This window comes from Neltuma alba, unplaced genomic scaffold, assembly GCF_004799145.2.
Source record: "Neltuma alba isolate B1F8T4 unplaced genomic scaffold, ASM479914v2 tig00011209_pilon, whole genome shotgun sequence".
Classification (NCBI taxonomy): domain Eukaryota; kingdom Viridiplantae; phylum Streptophyta; class Magnoliopsida; order Fabales; family Fabaceae; genus Neltuma; species Neltuma alba.
This window is the reverse complement of record NW_021635933.1, coordinates 11,894-33,172: the sequence shown is the minus strand read 5'-3', so window position 1 is coordinate 33,172 and position 21,279 is coordinate 11,894. Positions and strand designations below refer to the sequence as shown.

Genomic DNA, 21,279 nt, shown 5'->3' with positions numbered 1-21,279 from the left:
ATAAGGGGCAAACAAGGACAAATGGCCGATCAAAGGAGGATGCACTATATTTATTGGATAAAATTGCATACGCAAGGACGGATGAGAAATTTGAGGCAGCAATGGATGACATGAGATCCTTTTCTCCAAGGCTATTTGATTGGCTTATTCATCATGGGGATGTAGATAGGTGGGCTAAAAGTAGGTTCCCATATAAAAGATGGGACAATATTACAACCAATATAGCAGAATCATTCAATGCATGGATGGTGAATGAGAGAAAGCATACTGTACCCCAATTGATCTATGAGCACCGAGATAAAGTTGCAAGAAAGCTGCATGCCTCCTATGTGGGTATGACCAAATGGAAGAATTGCGTTGGTCCAAATATAGAGAGTAAGGTGCTGGATATGGTGGCTGGGTCTGACCATATGTATGCTGAAAATTATGGTGGGGGAAGAGTGAAGGTGACAACATCACGTGGAGACCATCGGGTTGATCTTGGACTACACCAATGCAGTTGCAGATCTTGGCAAATGACGGGGATCCCTTGTTCCCATGCTTGTGCTGCCATCAAGATTGTGCACGGCAATGTTTATGATTATATTGATAATTGCTATAAAAGTCATCACAAGAAAAGATCTATGCTCGCAGTATGATTCCTGTGGTAACAACAGACATGCCTCACCCAAATGACTACTATAGAATAGAAAATGTCAGTGAGCAAGTTTTCTTGCTACCTCCCATGACATCCCGACCACCAGGAAGGCCAAAAGTAAACAGGGATGAATCACAGTTCCAGAACAAACGGATATACCACTGTGGAAGATGCCACCAGCCTGGACACACAAGGAGGAATTGCGAAATCCTAACCCATCATGAAGTTTCGAGTACAGTGGGGATGGGTCATTTTTTGGTGTACATAGTTGTATGCTCTGCCCTTGTCAACTTTTTTGGGACTGGGGTTGTAGTTAGGAGCTAGGTGGAGACATTTTTTTGTAAGTAAGCTGATAGTTATTTCAGTGATAACGGATCATTAAGTGTGGCTAGTATCTTAATGTCCACTTGTTGAATACATGAAAGGAAGTTACTGTTATGGGGATGTTAGCTTTTATTAATGGCGCATTACTTGTTGTCATTTTTAAATTTGTTCTGGTCATTGGCAGTGATGCTATCAGCATAAGCTGACAGCCGTGCTGAACTGATGTTGTAAAATCAGACCAGGTGATCCTTGTCATTATCGCTGTCATATTCGCTTCACTTCGTGTCATTTTTAAATTTGTTCTGGTCATTGGCAGTGATCAGCATAAGCTGACAGCCATAAGCTGACAGCCGTGCTGAACTGATGTTGTAAAATCAGACCAGGTGATCCTTGTCATTATCGCTGTCATATTCGCTTCACTTCGTGTCATTTTTAAATTTGTTCTGGTCATTGGCAGTGATGCTATCAGCATAAGCTGACAGCCGTGCTGAACTGATGTTGTAAAATCAGACCAGGTGATCCTTGTCATTATCGCTGTCATATTCGCTTCACTCTTCGTGTCATTTTTAAATTTGTTCTGGTCATTGGCAGTGATGCTATCAGCATAAGCTGACAGCCGTGCTGAACTGATGTTGTAAAATCAGACCAGGTGATCCTTGTCATTATCGCTGTCATATTCGCTTCACTTCGTATCATTTTTAAATTTGTTCTGGTCATTTTCTGTTGGATACCAACAGGATATATTGAAGTAAAATTTAGTGACCTGAACAAAAAATGAAAACCAATAGCACATGTCCAATGGGTTGTTGTCAGCATCTGTTTTTGTGTGGTTAAAACCAGATTCATTCATGTCACTGGGGAATAAATTGGCATCATGGTTCTCAACTATCATACATTTATGGACACCAATCTTTGTTAACCATAACAATACACAGTAAATTTTTGGTCAGCCTACAATGCACATTACATACAGCAATCTAACAGAGGACAAGTGAATTATGACCCTAACATCGAGACACCTAAGACCGACGCCTTTTCTTGGACTTTGCTCTTGGTTGGTTTGTGGTCGTCGAATAAGGGCCAATGCCTCGTCACGTTTTTCATTCTGTTCATGATTGACCAACCACCATGTCAGGTCACGACGAAAGCCAGCAACTTCTTCCTCTGTGTAGGTAAGGGTCACACCAGGTTCCCATCTTCTCAGCCACATCATGCAGTGCACCCCACAATCCCTCCTGTGGACGCAACAATATCAGCACAGTTAGTTAACACATCTGACATGTGCATTTACCCCACAGAAATCGAATTTGACAAAACTGACAGGTTATTCTGCTGGGGAACTGCTGCAAATATCATGGGAGACATTGGCTTTTTCCCAACCAATCCTGGCTTGACCAAGTCCAGTATAATATTGAGCCTCTTCCTCTGCAACAACATTCAGGACCAACATAGAAAGTTTAATGATTTTCCAAGTTCAAAAACTAGGGTAAAGATAATGAGTTTTTTCTTACACAATCATCCACAGCCATTTCCACTGGGTCTTTGATGACAACCTTCTTCTTCTGCTTTCTGTCCTTGGTTCCGAAATGGTTCCTCATGGAGTCTATTACGTGGAAATCCAATGTGCTAGGCTGAATGGCAACGCAAAACCAGTGTTGGCCAACAAGAGCAGGACCAATTATGAAATCACATTCAGCTAAGTTGTAGCCAACGAACTCAGGAAGAAAGAGCTTCTTATATTTTTGGGCTTTCCAGGTTGGATCATGTGCCATCATGTTCTGCATGACATGAAATTGTTAATCCATTAACAGAGAACAAGTCATTTCCAATTCAATTGCTGTCATTGGTATTTGCATTTGGAATTATGCAACCTCACCATGAAATCAACATCGAAAATGTGCCTCTTCCCTGGCCCCAACTCTGCCTTCATGTCCTCCATCACTGCCTTGCACACCAAATTAAGCACCTACAGAACACAAGTGAAAACGTCATTCTGGTACAATAATCTCACCAAACATTATCAAACATAATCGTGGGTGCAGGGACAGAGCATTCTTAAATACCCTGTTATTTACTCTGTTCACTCCACCCAGGGAAAACAGCTGTTGTCGGTCTATATCTTCATCAAACATTTTGATGACAGTCCTGCAAACATTGTCAGATGTCAGTGACAGAAAGTATGGTGTTGGGGACATCAATACTTGTCATTCCCATGTATGTTATTGTCATTTTCAATCCTATTGCTGTCATTTTCAGGGCACACTGTGTCATTTAAAAACAAAACACTAGCTACGGATATACTTACATATTCCCCTCTTCCTCTCCCTTGGGTCTACGGGATATTAAAGTGAAAAAGATGTCACTTTCCTCCTTTGGCCTCTTCGTCCTCGGAGCTGCCTTGAATTCTATCCACGGAGATTTAATTGTGGAACTCTTTGCCCTTGTTGACCTCCGAAGGTCAATCGATTTTTCAGGCCCTCCTTCCTCCCCACTGTCACTGCTCACCCATTCTCGATCCAACAGCAAAGGAACATTGGTAGGGTCATTGTCAGTACATGTGTAGCTTCCTCCCCCTCATCATCTGAATCCCGAACCTCCTTATCATCATCTTCGGCCTCCTCAACCACATAATCATGACTGACTTCCATGTCATCATGGTCATCTTCCTCCTCATCAACCACATGACCTCCTTCCCTGTCATCATGGTCATCTTCCTCCTCATCCTCGTCGTCGTCGTCATCACCTCCATGACCATCACGGTCACCCTCTTCTTCCACCTCCTCAACCATGTAATCATCACTGACTTCCCTGTCATGAAGGTCATGTTGTTCCTCATCCTCATCCTTCTCATCATCTCCTTTGCTGGTTTCATCCTCATCAAGTTCCTCATCTGCACTTCCCGCTGCAACCTCTCTTGCAATCTCCTCCACCACTCGGTCAACATCATCAGCTTCTTCAGCATCGTTACCAGCTGCATCACCAACTGTTTCAACCCCTTCTTTAGCAGTGGCATTCTCATTCCCCATCCCCTTAACTTTGGCGTTCAATCCAATCTGCAATTTGAGTAGCTCATCATCAAGAGCCTTCATTAACGTCCTCTGGCTTTCTTCAAGCTTCTTCACAAAACGAGCCCTCAACTCCTTCAATGCCTGCATACACAGTAAATGAAGATATCAAAAAAATTGTTCACTGTTATCAAATGCCAGTATCTCACTGGTCATTTCTAAATAAAGTCTTGTCATCTCAAGTATCAACCTTGCTAATAGACTGACTTAAACTCAGGTCACGTATATTTTCTAAGTTCCCACATACCGGATCTAAAGACTGCAAAATTGAACTGTCCTCATGTCCTGCTGAGTATACCTCGCTGCCACTGCTTCCATGCAATATTCCCATGCTGCTGCCTCTCTCTTTCTCCACCCTCTCCTTTATCTTCTCCTCGGTCCAATATTCAATGGCGCTTGTTGAACCCCGGTCAACAGACAATCCCAGCGGGAAACGCTCAACAAAATACAGCTGCAAAACCAAATAAAGATAGGTCACACTTCTGCAACAATAACAAAGACAAAATATAGTGAACCATAAGAAAAATATTGACTTACCAGCAGCAAATAAAGACACCCTCCAACATTGCAGGTTCCTTTCTTCTTCTTCTTTGTCATCTTCACAAAGTCTCCCATTTCCTTCCACAGGTTCTTGATTATGTACGTTGACCAATCATATTTCCAAAACCCATTCATCGTGTGACGCATCACTTTCAACAAACGTATATGTACAGTTGTGCTTGACCCAGGACATAGAAAAGCTCCAACTGTATAAAGCATAAATAGGAACTCAAAATTGTCGCTTTCTTCCCCAGATAATATCCTCTTCAGTATCTGGGTAAATGGAACCTTCCAATAAGTGTCCTTCAACCTCTTGTATTCCGGGTCATCCTCACTAACATCAGATTTCACTTCCTCCCCACTGTCAGGTACACCTAGAAACTCATGCGCATCTTTTGCCTCAATTGCCTGCCCTTGCCCTCTAATGGTCAAAAAATGCGTTGGTGGGTCATAGCATCTCAACAATGACACAAGTAGATCACGTGGAAGTTGCTTCACATTCACATTAAGCAAGTTCCCAAATCCCATCCTCTGAACTTTCTGCCTCAACCGCCTGTTCTTCTTCACATATTCAGCCAATGATAGAAATCCGGGCAATGAGCACCGGGTGTACAAGGGAACATCATACTTCTTCTTCTCACCTTTCTGTGGCTTCGTTTTCCTTGCCCTCTCATTATACCTATCTTTCTCTTCTTCACTCAGGGCCCTCCATGCCTTCCCCACTTCAATTTTTTCTTCTCTTGCGTTTTTACACTTCTCACCTCGTTTAGCCATATACTCCCTTCTGAACAACACAAGCCCACTGTGGACTCCTTTGCTTGTGGACCCTTCCCCTTCTTCCAACACCATCTCGTATAGTTCTGCAAAGTCATCAAGGTACCATCATTAAATCATAATTTTAATACATTTACTACACATCTAGTTCTTTCCAGATTCGTTATGGTCATTTCCAATTAATTCATTGTCATTTACAATATGGCCATTACAGAGTGACAGTAAGGATGCTGGTATGAATATGGTCGTTTCCAGTTAATTTATTGTCATTACCAATATGCCCATTATAGACTAACAGTTAGGTCAGTACTATGAATATGGTCATTTCCAATTAATTCATTGTCATTTACAATATGGCCATTACAGAGTGACAGTAAGGATGCCGGTATGAATATGGTCGTTTCCAGTTAACTTATTGTCATTACCAATATGCCCATTACAGACTAACAGTTAGGTCATTATATGAATATGGTCATTCCCACTTAATTCATTGTCATTACCAACATGGCCATTACAGTCTGACAGTAAGGTCATTACTATGAATATGGTCATTTCAAGTTCCTTCATAGTCATTTACCAGTTTGGTATTGTCATTTCCAGTTTATTCATATAATCTTTCCACTCATTCAGACAGTAAGGTCATTACTATGAATATGGTCATTTTAGGTTCGATCATAGTCATTTACCAGTATGTTATTGTCATTTCCAGTTGTTCATATAATTTTTCCAGTCAATCAGACAATTTTCCTACTGATTTCAAAACCCATTTTTCCAGTTCTCAACTACGTTATTAAAAACAGAATAGCTTGCCATAGCGACTCAGCATAAACCCTTAATCGCCATTCCTGTCATTCACAAACTTCATCGCGTCATATCTAAATATTGCCCTATCATTGATTCCCAGACTCACCCAGAAACGTCGACCACAGCACGAAACTTAAATACTTGAACTTACCTCACTGAAATGCTGTTGATGCATGTTAACTGCAATGGTGAATCACCGTGCGCCAACCTTCGTCTTTCCACACAATCAGTCAGACGCGACCACGTTCGCCCTTCGAACAGCACGCCCTTCCACTTCCAACTCCTCTGCTCTCTTACGCACACACTATTTCGGGGTCCTCAACTGTCCAGCTTGCCGGCGTTTTTAGGGCAACAATGGGGATGGTGGAAGCGAGAAACCGGGAAGCACGACGGTCAGTGCAGGAGTGTTCGCGCGCGCCTTCTCTCTCTCCGCTTTCAAACGCTGACTGACAGGGGCTGTTTTGTAATTGTGCAACATTTGCATAATCCCAAATCAGGCAACACTTCCCTATCTGGTAATACATTTGCTTAGCTTCCCATTCTGACATTTTATTATTTCAGCCTTCTTTATCTGTCATTTTCCCCAAAAAAATATTTTTTTAGTCCTATTTATAGGACACTGAGAGAAATTTTTTATATAGATATACAATTTTACTCTTCATTTATTATTATGTTGACTTTGTTTACATGAGGTGTAATGTATACTCTTCTGATTTTATTTATAAGGCACTTCTAACATATTTTACATAGATAAAAAAAACCTTAAACTGTATTAACTCTTCATTAAAATATAGTAACTTTTCTAACTTTACCCCTATTTAATATATACACCTTTTAAAAAACATGAATATCTACATTATAATAAATGAATTACCATATAGTATATTCATGGTAAAAATTTAGTGAAGCGACTTATAAATAGGATTTAAAAAAATTCTCTCTCTGCCTTATAAATAAGACCAGATGAGTATTTAATAAGGATAAAGTTGAAAAATTATTGAATTTTAAATGAAAGTTAATGAAATTTAAGATTTTTCTTAGTATGTGTAAAATATGTTGGAAGTGAGTTATAAATAAGAACAGAAGAGTAGATAACCAATTTGTGAAGGAGATTAGCTGAGTTAGTTATTTGTAATAAATGTATGTTTTCTTTCTTAAAATACTCTTGTAATCATATGCATTGGAACTATCTTTAATAGAAACTCATAAAATGTTTAATTACCATAGAAATTACTTGGAGGCAAAATGGATAAACATTAGAGATAAAATAGAATAGAGTCTAATATTCAAAAACAAAATGAATCTTCAACTAGCTTTTATACTAAGAATTAAAGGTTGTATAATTTAAAAGTATCAAAATCTGGATATGCCAATTCGTCTTGTGCAGGCAAAGAGGCGATCCTACCATACACTACTTTTTATCCTTTCATTATGAAAGACCAACATGTCCGAGAGCTAACAGAGTTGAAAATTAAGCATTATGATAGACACCCTCTACAAAGGTTATTACCTGGATCACACGGGTCCCAAATATTGCTATAAATTTGTAAATATTTCATGCAAACAAAACAATACTTTTATCTGGGTACTAACTGGGTGATAGAAATTTCATTTATTGATGCTGAATCATGATTGCCATGTTTTTTGTATGGAAATGTTTCTAAAAGGAAACCAGGTTCTTTAGGTTGAGGCAAATCTCCCTCACTGCTTAACATTACAACCACAGACGCCATGTTTGGTCTATCATCAGGATGATTTTGCACACAAAGAAGACCGATATGGATGCATCTCAATACTTCTGATTCATTATAAGGTTCTTCCATATGTGGATCAATCAATTCAAGTGGGATTCCCTCCTTCCACAACCTCCATGCCTACAGAAATTCAAACATATATAATCTATCATTTTTCTATATATGGCTTGTGAAAGATAACAGAAAAAAGTGTAAGTGAGGTTTGTCACTAACAAGCCCAATAAGGTTGACATTCTTGTTTGCCAAGGAGAATGCTCCATTTTTCTTTCCACTTACTATCTCGAGCAATAAAATTCCAAAGCTGAAGACGTCAGATTTCATGGAGAATGACCCATAAATTGCATATTCAGGTGCCATATAACCACTTGAAAAAGAAAAAGTAATCATCAATGACTTCATATATCATTTTTAAACATGTGTATAAATACAAATAAAAAAAGTAATGAAGATGTATACTCACTATGTACCGATAACTCTCCTTGTATTTTCTACATTTTCATCTTTTCCAAATGTTTTTGCCAAGCCAAAATCTGATATTTTCGGATTCAAATCATTGTCTAGTAATATATTACTTGCTTTGAGATCTCTATGAATGATTCTTAATCTTGAATCTTGATGAAGATACGTAAGTCCTCGGGCAATTCCACATATAATGTTGAAGCGCTTGAACCAACATAAGAGTTTCCTTTGGGTAGGAGAACCTGTAAAGTTCCAAAAGTACACAAATTAGTTGTTATCAGACTTGAATTTAAAACCATTGATATTCAGTTGTCAAGAAACGAACCAAAAATAAATGAATCTAAACTCTTGTTTGACATGTACTCGTAAATGAGCATTTTCTCCTCTCCTCCAATGCAGCAACCAAGAACTTTAGCAAGATTTCGATGCTGAAGTTTGGCACACAACATAACTTCATTCTTGAATTCCCTCATTCCCTGGTGAGAATTTTGTGAAAGTCGCTTCACAGCAATCTCTTGTCCCCCACCTAATGTTCCCTAACCATTAAAAGTATTGTCATCGACATCATAAATCAACAGAATGAAACTATACTTGCTTCACAATCTTATTTGTTGGTTTTGTGAGTTACCTTATATACGGGTCCAAAACCACCTTGGCCAAGCTTATTTTCATCTGAGAAGTTCTGGGTAGCACTAGCTATTATAGCAAAGTCATAGAGAGGAAGGTCCATATCTCCTTCTGGGACTTCATCAGTATTTTCTATGGACAAAGATTTCCTCAATTAATTGAGAAAATATTTTCACTCAAGCAAACTAAAAGACAGAAAGTTATACCTGTTAAAGAGCAACTAAAAAAAGAAAGCCAACCAAACCTGAGAAATGCTTACCTTTGGATTTTCTTCTGCTCTTATAAATATAGAGGGAGGTCAAAAGCATCCAAAGTGCAAAAACAGTAGCCGTTATCGCAGCTACTTTAATCTTGTATGAATTAGAACCTTCATGTTTGGCTTTAATTCGCGCGCAGAAATGAACAAATAGTTAGTGAGGTAACTAATTGAACGCTTTGAAAAATGAATAGATAACATTAAATGGAATATACCTATATCTGTAGAAGCAAGGCGAATATATAGATCTTGGCCAGCATCATTTGACATTTGATTCAAATCAAGTAGATCACCAAACCACATGACACAGCCACTTCCTCCTCCCCTAATATCTGAAAAAGAATAAGCAGTACAAGAACAATTTTCCCAACATTTGGCTTTGCACTCGTCAAGTGTCATACTTGCATTGACCCAAGTATATGTAGTATCTGGTAATTTAAGGTTACTATATTTAACAAAATTGTCTTTGCCTTTAACTTTACAACTCCAAGGTTTACTGCGAACACACCCTCCTGTCCAGTCATACATGTCCCAATTCTTAGGTGATTTTGGCTCAAATCCTTTCAAGCATTGGCATAAGGTTGAGTCAACAATGGCACAAATTCCAAAAGCACCACAAAGATTATATCTTCCACAATTGTCTCTTGGAACATCGCCAAAAGACTTCCAAGTTTGATCCTCTTCAACCCACATGAGATTTTGCAGAGAGTTTCTTGTCTGGTTCAAGACTCTGATAGAGACCATTGACTCATTTAAGGGAACATACATGTAGTACACCTCATCCTTGTTAGACACAAGCGTTGCATTATAAAGCAACATCTTATTTGATGAAGGAGTATCAACAAAATGATCACCATTCCAAGGGCCACTCCTGTAATATTTTGTCCGACCTTGCCAAGTATATATTTCTGGATAACTGTGAAGCATGAGCTCACATGTGAAATCTCCTGGAGAAGGGTCATCCCAATTCTTCCATGCTACTAAACGCCGGTTCAGACCGGTTCTCAAGTCCCATCCAAGCTTCATTCCTGGTAAAAATACGTTAGAGTAATGGTCGAAGCTTTGCCACAAGTAGTTTTGTGGATTCTGGTCTTTGTCGTCTCTTAGTACCAAGTTTCCAGAGTCTAAAAGCTGAACAATAGGACTCATCAACGCCTTTGTTGTCGTCGTCGAGTTTGCAACCCAAAGAAGAGTCTTATTTTGGCTGAGAACAACAAGATGTCCCTCTTTGTTTATGCTCATCATGCCAAGCCTGTCTTTGGCTGGTTTTTCGCGGTTGGCAACCCAAAGGATATATCTAACTGGAACATTCTTGTACCAGAGTCCAACGTAGCGGTTTGTGGAACTACCTGGGCTGAAAAATCCCAGTTCAAATCTTCCATCTTTAGATACCAAGGTGGATTTTCCATCATCAACCAGAGGCTGAGACTGCGTAATAGTATCGGTGGTTGCCGTGGCCAATAATGATGGCGAGAAGAATAAAAGCTTACTGAAAAATAGAAGTAGCAAACAATAATGAAGGATTGCCATTATTAGAAATAATATTATGTTGGAGCTGCACGCATGATCAAGCAAAGTCGGAAGAAGAAGCACGATGATTGGTGACTTGGTCGCACGTTTGATCCTTGAAAAATCATAGTTTAGACATGTCAGGCAGCGAACTTGTAACTGGGCAACAAGATGAAAATGCACGAGAGGGAGTGATGTGCGTGTTTTTGTAATTAATTTCATGTGTTGAGGGCAATACATTATTCCAAGTCCAAATACCTTTGAAAATTAATTGTCATGATAGAAAATAGAAAGCAAGTTTATTATAGAGACAAGAAAGCATTTGGATCAGCCCACCAAATACTACTCCGCTCAATACTATGTACATAAGAGACTAACTGCTCATATCTATCTTATTTATTAAAGGTTTCTCCTTATGCTCTTTATTATAAATATTAATTGCCTTTATAAGTTATTAAATATTTGGTAAAAGTTCAAAATTAATTGGGTTTTTTAATTAAAAAAAAAACACATTGACGTACTTATGAAAAGTAAATACTTTCATGCAACTATTTTTTTTAAAATTTTTGTAGCTTAGTCGTTTGTTTTAGGAAAAATAACATAAAAAGAAGTTGAAAATTGTTATATTTCAATTCAGACACCTAAGAAGTCAATCTCATGAAAAGAAGTGATCGATAATTGATTTGGTATTTTGTAAATATAGTTAAATGACAAAAATGTTCTTGCATCAAAAAATTTATTAACAAGATGTAAACTGACAATAATAAATATTAAACAGCAAATGACAAAAAATATACTGACAATGACAAGTTATTTATTAATAAGTTGTAAACTAATAATAACGAATGTTTATCAACCAATAACAAGAAATGTATTGGTAATGGCAAATTTGATAGCTTTTTTTTTAAAAAAAAAAAATTGGCACAAGCGCATTTTAGTCATTTTACTTCATTTGCAAAATATCATATCAGGCACTACTTCCTTTTCTGGGATTTTGACCTCTTAGGTGTTTGAATTGGAATATTATAATTTTCAATTTTTTTGGTGTCATTTTCCCTTTGTTTTATATGTATCGGGTTGAAGGAAGTACAATAGTAGAAAATAAAATAGTGCAAGTATAGAAAATAGTACTCCGCTGGTCCTATATATAAAACCTATTTTACATGTTTATTAATTTTTTTCAAATTAACTCTATTGATATTTTTTTAACAATAATCAAATAGGGAAAAGAGAAGGGGAATTAAGGAAGATCATAAAGTATTTTAGAAAAAACATATCATATTAACTAATTTAACTAATATATTTAATTTACTTAAATTAGTTAATTAGAAAATATATTAAGGATCAGGGAAGTACTACACAAACAGCTTTTGTCACCACTTTGAATGCTAGCTAATTATGAAACGTACAGAAATCAAGAATAGCAAATAAACAATATGATCCCATACTTAGGAGGATAGAAAAAATAACTCGAAGGGACTGCACAGCCAGAAAATAGTCCTACATATGAATGACACTATGAACATCCGACTAAATACTATGATGCAACATATGCATTGTAATCCGAAAAGTGATACTATGAACAATATACTCAAACAAACCACTTTGGATGCTAAATACCAAATATAAACCAGGGTCAAGAAAGCATACAGAATACATGATCTCACTTGGGAAGATACAAACACCGAAAAACATAAAACAACAAAAAGGAAAATCTCAAACAAAGGGAACACAATAGGCTCACACGATGGTGCTCTCAAAAGCAATGGAAAACCATAACCAGAATAATGAAAGGATGAAGAAGAAGAGTATTACAAGTTTTTTAAGTTGCGTTCTCTATCTACTCATCATCTTCTAACCTTGTTTAGTTTAATACACAGCTCTTCATTCTAGCCGTTGTAACACTTTCGAGTAAGAAGATGAAGCCATTAACTCATCGATCATCCTCAACCTTCTTCCATTATTTCTCTTCTTTTTCGCTGACACAATCATGTGAGAGAGAGAGAGAGAGAGAGATGAGAGGAAATTTCAAATTTTGTATGCGTTGTATTTGAGATGAGATGATGATAGTGACGATTGATAGACACTTAATTATAGAAGAGATGAATTTTGTGTTTTATAGATATTGGAGTCACGTGGGAATAGCAAGAACCACCGCTTTCCCAAAAGTAACAGATAAGCTTTTCATATACATGCAAAGCTCAAAAGCTGAAAACTGCATTGTCCACAATCGCCGGCCACGGAAGAATGATATATCAAGATAATGAAAGATTTTTCTCAATTTTAAAAAAATATCTCTCCCCTGGTGATTTGAGGGCGGATGAGAATTATTACATGCTTTTGATCTCGCAACATCTTAAATTTTAATATAAATACATTATGTGTTATCTTGTTACTCCTTCCGTCCTAATCAGAGAGTTAGTTTCGGTTCAATATATAAGATTTATTTCACATGTTTATCAATTTTTTTCTAATTAATCATATTGATATTCTCCTAACAATAATCAAACAGGAAAGGGAGAAAGGAAATTAAGAAAAATATTTATTAGGGTGTTTTAATAAATATTCTTAATCTACTTAAATTAGTTAATTAGGTCTTACATTAAAGATAAGAGGAGTGTTTGTTGGAAAATTATTTTGGAGTTTCTCTTTATCTCTTAATTGCTGAAGGATTTAAAAACGGAACTTGTGCTTTTAATTTTTTTCAAATTTTTAAAATTAAATACATAAAATTTATTATTTGATATTATACTACATCTAGTTCTTAATACAAGAGTTACTTGATTTGGGTATATTAAAAGAAATTAATTTAGTTAGTTATTTATAAAAATATGAGTTGATTTCATTTAATCATGATTGCTTTTAAAAGAAAACTCCTTAATATATGTAATCATTAGAATACTTTAAATAATAAATTATAAATTTTAACTAATTAACCCTTATATTAAGTACAGATATAATTTAGTGGTAGGCAGTCAAAGGCAAAGCCCAAGAAAACAATGAGAACTGCTTTCACACCATAAATAGAGTCCAAGGTATAAAAGCGGGGACCAATAACGGATCGGGCTTGCTGACCGAAGGTAAGTTCCATTATTTTTTTTTTTTCCTTTTTATGTCAAAAATCCAAGGTATGTCGGCTCAATTAGCCTCAGTTATGGAAATACGAAGATTAATGTGCTTTTCTTGAAATCTGAAGCTTCAGTATATTTTTAGAAAATTAAATCATGTTTTTGATGCTTTAACTAAAGAGGAACTGTCTACTTCTTTTAGTTTGGATCACTGTTTGGACTATTTTAAGAATTTGTGCTTGAAAAATAGTTTAGGATTCAATCTCCTTTTACATTAATTTCTTTTTTTGTTTAGGCGTGTTGCCTTTTTTTCATTTGTATCAAAAAAAAAATTGTCTCATTGGTTATAGGAGAGGGCACATGAGTCATCCCACTTTTGGAAGAAAGAAAGAAAAGGAAAAAAAATATTCACAAACGCCACCAAAATTTTCAACTATCAATTTTCTAAGGGTTATTTTGGTCAAGACATTTTTTAAGAGGAAAAAGAACGATTCCTTCGACAGTAATTTGAAAGATTCGAGCTCCCTCTGTGAGTAGTTTCATTATGCGTTGCCTAGCCTGCTGCTGCTGATCCAACCACTTTTTATTTTTTTTCGGTAAAATTAGTTAACAAAATTTTTTGATCGGACAAAGAAATTTAACAAAATTTGGTTGCTTTTCTTTACTAGGCAAAATAATACCCCAGTTTATAGTTTAACTTAAATTACAAACTAGATCTTATATTAATATATTAAGAACCAGAGGTAATACTTAACAATATTTTGGGTACCTACTGATCAAATTAATAACAATGTTGCCAAACACTACATTTGTGTTCTCTCCTTGGACCTTGATGAATAATTCTTACTTCCATAGGAAAAATCTATTAGTGATAATTAAGCACAGTGCAGGTATAAGAAAAAGAGTTAATTAAGCACATGTAGTATGTAGTCAAAGAGAAAATTAGGTACTTTATTAGATATAAAATATTAATAATACTTTATCCCTTTCGTCAAATTAATTAATTTATTCTACGTTATTATAATTTTTGTTGATGATCGATTACTGATCGCAACCTCCAATTCAAATAATTCATTATTAATTTTAGCATTATCCAAACAGATCACAGTCGAAGATTTCAAATTAAAATTATTATGTGCCTAGCCATATAGCCTAGAATAAGACAGGCTTAAACAGAACCAATTAATGCTATATTATACTTTGTTGGTTCTATTTATAAGATACTTTCAGTGTGTTTCACACAAACTAAGAAAAACTTTAAACTTCATTAGTTCTCATTTAAAATTTAATAATTTTTCAACTTTATCCCTATTTAATATTTTTATATCTCATGTAAACAAAGTCAACAAAATAATAAATAAGGGGTAAACTTATATATCCATACAAAAAATTTCTCTCAGTACCCTATAATATGACCAAAAAATATCTTCTCTCTCTGCACTATAAATAAGACCAGAGAAGTACATACACAAAAAAAGGTGTATAATGGACAGGCTAGACCAGACCAGAGTCCAATCTAAAGTCTAGTCTAATTTTTGATTGGGCTAGATTTGGTAGCCCATGGTCTGGTCCAGTCCAGTAGTGACTTGAGGTTGGGCTGGACTGGACTTAATTTAACAGATTACGTAGACTAATCCAAGTAATCTAGAACCTCAATTTTTTTTTTAAAAAAAAAATTTGTGTATGAAATCAAGATTTCATATTAGTAAACACAATTAGAACAATTAAAAAAACTATAATGATATAATAATCATCCCAAACATTAATACTTAATCATATATTCATAAGAATTTCTAACAATATTAAATAACAATAAAAATAACATTCTAAATTACTAAATTTTTTTTAAAAAAAATCACCTAGTCTAGACTGGAATAGTGTAGGTGGTCCAACTATTTAGTCTTGAATCTAGTTTAACCCGACCAATTAGATTAGTCCTGGTCTGTTTTTATCATATTGTTTATTTGGATTAAACTGAACTAAGCCGAACCACCTCAGGTTACACTGGACTAAAACGGATCACCGGGTTTTTGCACACCTTTTTATACACACCTAAGAAATGAGTACAAGTAATTTTGCAGGTGGCTATCACCATATGATCACAATTGGACACCTAATGCTCCCATTAGTGCTAGATAATAATGATGCTCGTGATTCTGAGAAACCAGGTATATATGCTTTTTCTTGCAGACAATGATGTGCACTTAGCTCAATAATTCAATCGCGAGTAGAGGCATACGCAAACAACAGTTCATCCACTGAGAATTTTTGGGTACCAGATTATTCCAACATAGAGATTTGTGCAACTGACTTCCTGGGCTGAAACCTGAAAGAAAGAACCCACTTCAAATGTTTCATATCTTTGGACACCAACGTGGTCCTGAAGGGGTTGGGAATGTGTGAAAAAATATTATTTTATGTTTAGTACTTCCTACCATTAAGGAAGCAGATTCATAGAGGTTAGAAGTTTGTGGGTACGAATATAGCATGCATTGTATTACGTTCGCGAGTCATATGATTAAGATGTATAGTTGTAATCAGAATAAAAGCAGCATGATTCTATCGTGTGATAATAACAATAACAACAAGTCTTATTTTATCAGCTAAAAATAATACTACCATAGTACCAGTAAGAGATGAAAATCATCTCCGCAACAACCATCAATTCATAAAAACAGAAAAATAGCACGCTTTTCCTCCTAATTATCTTTCCCAAGCAAAAATCTATAAAGACATAATGAACACCCCTATCTCCGGCCTTAAAAAATATCATAATCACTCTACCGGCTTAGCAAAAGCATCATAGTTAATTAGTTTTTTTTTTTTTCCTTTCTTTCGACTCATTTTTTTTCTCTCACTACAATATGGTAAGTACTGAATAAAACTAGGATCGCCGGATATGAGAGCTAGAAATGGAAGCCGCAACATCAGCAGTAGTTGCAGCTGCTTCATCTGTTGAAGAACATATGCAGGAACAATAAAACAATCAAAGCCTTATAATTCATGAGAGTTACATATAGTTTAATAGCAATGTGCTATCTCCTGTTCTAAATTTAAGATCTAGTTTGTAGTTTAAGAAATGATTTCTACTTTGCCACTTCATCTTTCTTTTCTTTTACTGACTTCTCAATAGTGGTTTTCTATAAGCAAACACAAAACATCCATCTTTGTGCTTTACAGTTTTTGACTACATTTATACTGGTGGATCAAAGAAAACTTTAACCTTTAAGGGTGAAGGTCGAGGAAGAAGAACAACCTAATGGAATTAATTGATGGTTGTTGGGGATATGCTTTCAATTTATGACTAGTACTGTTGTAGTATGTGTTGCTTTCTTTCTGACATTTGACTGCAACTAGATACCTTAAATGACAGGCCAAACATGGCCTTAATAATTGTGATGCTAAGCAGCGAAAATTCTTTACTTGATCAGTCCCTTATGCAGGTCGAGTAATTCATTGTTCTTGCACATGTAGGTTAAGTAAATATATATAATGTCCTAAATGTATCGCTCTGCAAAGCAATATGCCGAAAAAGCTTACATAATTATAACTTATGCAGAACAATGTTTATTGGCCAATTTACTATTTCTCGTTATTTATCATGCCTATTAATGTGGTGAAGAATTACATACAATCTAATGTTCCTGTATATATCATGTAGAAGAGCAATGTCAAAGAAACAGGACATTTATACGAACTTGTTAACATATGCATATATTATTCTGAATATAACGTATGGCTTCTAACTTAATAGCTAATGTCTGTTTCACCATTTGAGTTGAATTTCTGGGAAAGATTAGGAAACAAGAATCTCTCTCGTGCTTAACTATAAGCAAATGATTCTCAGACATTCTCAATTGTCACCTAATCTCAACATTGCAAAAACAAAGGCCTCCAAAAACTGCAATTTATGGCTTCCAGAGCTGAAATTTAAACCTGTTCGTCATTTCATACATAAACACTTGCGGCAACTGATATTAGTCAATCAAAAACAATGCAAGAACACTACATACAGCAGCACAAAGTTGCTTGCAAAATTTTAAGAGAGTTTAATTGATAATCATCTGCGCCATCTGGTTTTTGTATAAAGTATAAAATTCACCTGCAAGATAGAAACTGAGTAGAAAAAGAAGTCCTTTAATTTATCTGGCCTCTAACTCAGTAAGGGATGTTTCATTGATTGAAGAAGTCACAATAGTTGAACTTTCTCCCATAATTGAAGTCTTGTTTAAAAGGAATTCAGGTTCTTTAGGTTGAGGCAAGGTGACTTCACTACTCAACATCACAACCACAGAAGCCATATCTGGCCTATCTCCAGGATGATGTTGTACACAAAGAAGGCCAATATGGATGCATCGCAATACTTCTGATGCAATACAAAATTCCCTCAAATTTGCATCAATCAACTTTAGTGGGATGCCATCTTTCCACAACCACCATGCCTGCAACAACTCAAAATCTTTAAATTTCTAGTTTATTCAAGTTAAACATGAGGTTAGGTTATTAATTACTCACATGTCCAATGAGATTAAGACTCTGGTTTGGGTGGGAGAGCCCTCTATTTTTCATTCCACTCACTATTTCCAATAGTAATATTCCAAAACTAAATACGTCAGATTTGGTAGAGAATAAACCATCAATAGCATATTCGGGTGCCATATAACCACTGAAAGAAATCACAAATTTGTGGTCATCAAGTTTAATAAAAGTAGGAATATCAAAAGTGATCACAGTATAAAGGAATACTCACTATGTTCCAATCACTCTATTTGTATTCTCTTCAACTTGATCTCCTCCAAAGATTCTTGCTAAGCCAAAATCCGATATTTTTGGATTCAATTCATTGTCTAATAATATATTACTAGCTTTAATATCCCAATGAATAATCTTCAATCTGGAATCTTGATGAAGATACATAGGCCCACGAGCAATTCCACATATAATATGAAAGCGCTTGGACCAATCTAATAGTTTACTTTGAGTAATAGAACCTGTAAAGTTAATTTGACAGTCAACTTTATGTGAGGCACATATAATGAAACCATAAATATGATAACAAATGCTTTTACAGTGACACAAACCAAAAATTAATGAATCTAAGCTCTTATTGGGCATGTATTCATATATGAGCATTTTCTCTCCTCCTTGGATATAACAACCAAGAACCTTAACGAGATTTCGGTGTTGAAGTTTGGCACACAATAAAACTTCATTCTGAAATTCTTTAATTCCTTGATTAGAACTCTGTGAAAGTCGCTTGACAGCAATCTCTTGCCCATTAGGCAAGATACCCTGAAAATTTACATTGTTTGGATGATTGTCAAACTAGCTAGGATATCATTTTTCAGAACAATACTGCATGCTTTCTTGCAATTAACTAACTTGTTATTTCTTTCTCCTTTTTTCCTGAATTGTTATTATATTTTTGGTTGCATGTTTACCTTGTACACAGGTCCAAAACCACCTTGGCCAAGCTTGTTGTCAATGGAGAAGTTATTAGTAACACTAACTATTACAGCAAAGTCAAAGAAAGGAAGCTCTATGTCTCCTTCAGGGCCATCAACATGATTTCCTGCTAACAAATGTTTTCTCCTTTTTTGGCTCCACAAAATAAGATAAGGGGAGAAAAAAGTAAAGGCAACGGAGTGAGAGTGTTTACCTTTAAACTTGGTTCTGCTGTTGTAAATATAGAAGGAAGCAAAAGAAAACACCACAGCCATTAAAATAGTACTTGTCATAACAATCACCATGATCTTGTTTCTGTCTACATCTTCCTGTTCAGCTTCAGAACGAAATGAACTTGCAATTAGTATAGACAAAAAATGAGGTTCCCTGAAATAGTTCAAATTATTATTGATAAAAGGTTATACCTGTTTCTGGAGCAGCAAGGCGAATATAAATAACTTGATCAGGATCCGAAATACGTTTCATGTCAATTAGATCTCCAAACCAGATGGCACACCCACTACCTCCTCCGCTGATATCGGAATTAGCATAAGCTGTACAAGAACAATTTTCCCAGCATTTGGCTTTGCACTCTTCAAGTGTCATACTTGCGTTAACCCAAGAATGTGTTGTGTCTGGCAATTTCAACCCACTAAATTTGAGAAAATTGTCTCTTTTTTTAACCTTACAACTCCATGATTCACTACGAATACATCCTTGGGTCCAATCCATTACTTCCCAATTTCTTGGTGATTTTGGCTTGAACCCTTTCAAGCACTGACAGACTGGCGTCTCATCAATGATGCAATTTCCGTATGGACCACAACGATTATATCTATCACAGCTATCCATTGGCAGATAAACGAAAGTGCTCCAACTTTTTTCATTTTCAATCCATATATAGGTCTCAACTGAATATGTCGTCTGGTTCAAGACCCGCCTTAAAATCAGTGAATCATTTCTAGGAGCATATGTGAAATACACCTCATCCTTGTTAGAGACAAACTTCAAATCATCAATCCAATTTTTCTTCGTTCTAGGGGCACCACTAAATCCAAGACCATTCCAAGGGCCAATTCTAAAATACTCTTTTTGACCCCACCAATAAACTATTTCAGGATAATTGTGAACTACAAGCTCTGCTGTGAAATCTCCAAGTGAGGGGTCATCCCAACTCTTCCATGCAGTGAAACGTCGATTAAGACCAGTTTTCACATCCCAACCTAACTTCATTCCTGGTAAAAGAGTATCAGAAGGATAGTCAAAGCTTTGCCACAAGTAGTTTTGGGCACTCTGGTCTTTCTCATTTCTTATTACTAAGTTTCCTGAGTCTAAAAGCTGTACAATTGGACTCAAGGCCTTTCTTGTTGAATTTGCCAACCAAATAATATTTTCATTTTGGCTAAGAAGCACAAGGTTTCCCTGTGTGTTTAAGCTCAACATTCCTGAATTGTCTCTGATTGGTTTTTCTCGATTGGCTACCCAAACAATAGTTCTACGACGGATTCTTTTGAACCAAATTCCAACATAACGGTTTGTGGAACTACCTGGACTGAAGAAACCCAATTCAAAGATTCCGTCTTTAGACGTCAAAGTGGTTGTTCCATCATCAGGAAGTGGCTGAGAACGTGTAATGATGTCAGTTGCAGAGACCAATACAGAGATTGATAGAAGCATATTGGCAAGAACAAGCATAGAAGGAAGGATGGCCATTGCTTTAATGAATGTGATGGCAAATTAAACAAATATATTCACATGATGCAGAAGCAATAAGAACTAACAATGACAGACGAAGCACGTTGGTTGCCCCGACCCCATGTGTCTCACGCAAGAATCTCTTAAATGTCATAGTAAGAAATGGTCTTTTCTTAGGATAATTTCAGGACCATCACATATGCTTCCAGTTCGGGGACCACCTCAGCTGAACAAACCCAGTTAAAAGCAAAGCTTCCATCTTTATAAACCTAGCTTACTTTCGGTGCCAATTGCATTAGAGAGAGAGAGGGAAATATCATGG

At 36.1% G+C, this 21,279-nt stretch overlaps 2 protein-coding genes across 2 annotated transcripts; both read right to left on the bottom strand.

Moving 5' to 3' along the window:
• Positions 1–3,155: 3,155 nt before the first annotated feature.
• Positions 3,156–5,486, bottom strand: LOC114762320 (uncharacterized). The gene is made up of 4 exons (XM_028951787.1): positions 4,564–5,486; positions 4,325–4,477; positions 3,705–4,110; positions 3,156–3,223 (listed from the first exon to the last, which is right to left on the bottom strand). Exons 1-4 carry the CDS (start codon positions 5,413–5,415, stop codon positions 3,156–3,158), a joined length of 1,479 nt encoding a protein of 492 aa, XP_028807620.1. The 5' UTR covers positions 5,416–5,486.
• Positions 5,487–7,719: 2,233 nt separating this feature from the next.
• LOC114762316 (uncharacterized) lies at positions 7,720–20,975 on the bottom strand. Its single transcript, XM_028951782.1, has 14 exons — positions 19,688–20,975; positions 19,477–19,599; positions 19,259–19,389; positions 18,899–19,109; positions 18,568–18,808; positions 18,333–18,483; positions 17,969–18,259; positions 9,456–10,908; positions 9,244–9,363; positions 8,986–9,116; positions 8,679–8,893; positions 8,359–8,583; positions 8,112–8,262; positions 7,720–8,018 (listed from the first exon to the last, which is right to left on the bottom strand). The coding sequence occupies exons 1-14, from the start codon at positions 20,973–20,975 to the stop codon at positions 7,722–7,724; spliced, it is 5,028 nt and encodes a 1,675-aa protein (XP_028807615.1). The 3' UTR covers positions 7,720–7,721.
• Positions 20,976–21,279: the final 304 nt, after the last annotated feature.

Coding starts and splice junctions, on each gene's coding strand:
- LOC114762320 (XM_028951787.1), bottom strand. CDS start 5,415: ATGGTGTTGGAAGAAGGGGAAGGGTCCACAAGCAAAGGAGTCCACAGT. Junction 4,478..4,563: donor GGTGTCTTTATTTGCTGCTG/GTAAGTCAATAT, acceptor TTGGTTTTGCAG/CTGTATTTTGTTGAGCGTTT. Junction 4,111..4,324: donor ATGGAAGCAGTGGCAGCGAG/GTATACTCAGCA, acceptor CTGTGTATGCAG/GCATTGAAGGAGTTGAGGGC.
- LOC114762316 (XM_028951782.1), bottom strand. CDS start 20,975: ATGGCCATCCTTCCTTCTATGCTTGTTCTTGCCAATATGCTTCTATCA. Junction 10,909..17,968: donor CATCCCTTACTGAGTTAGAG/GCCAGATAAATT, acceptor CTTGTTGCCCAG/TTACAAGTTCGCTGCCTGAC. Junction 9,117..9,243: donor GAGCAGAAGAAAATCCAAAG/GTAAGCATTTCT, acceptor CTTTGTCCATAG/AAAATACTGATGAAGTCCCA.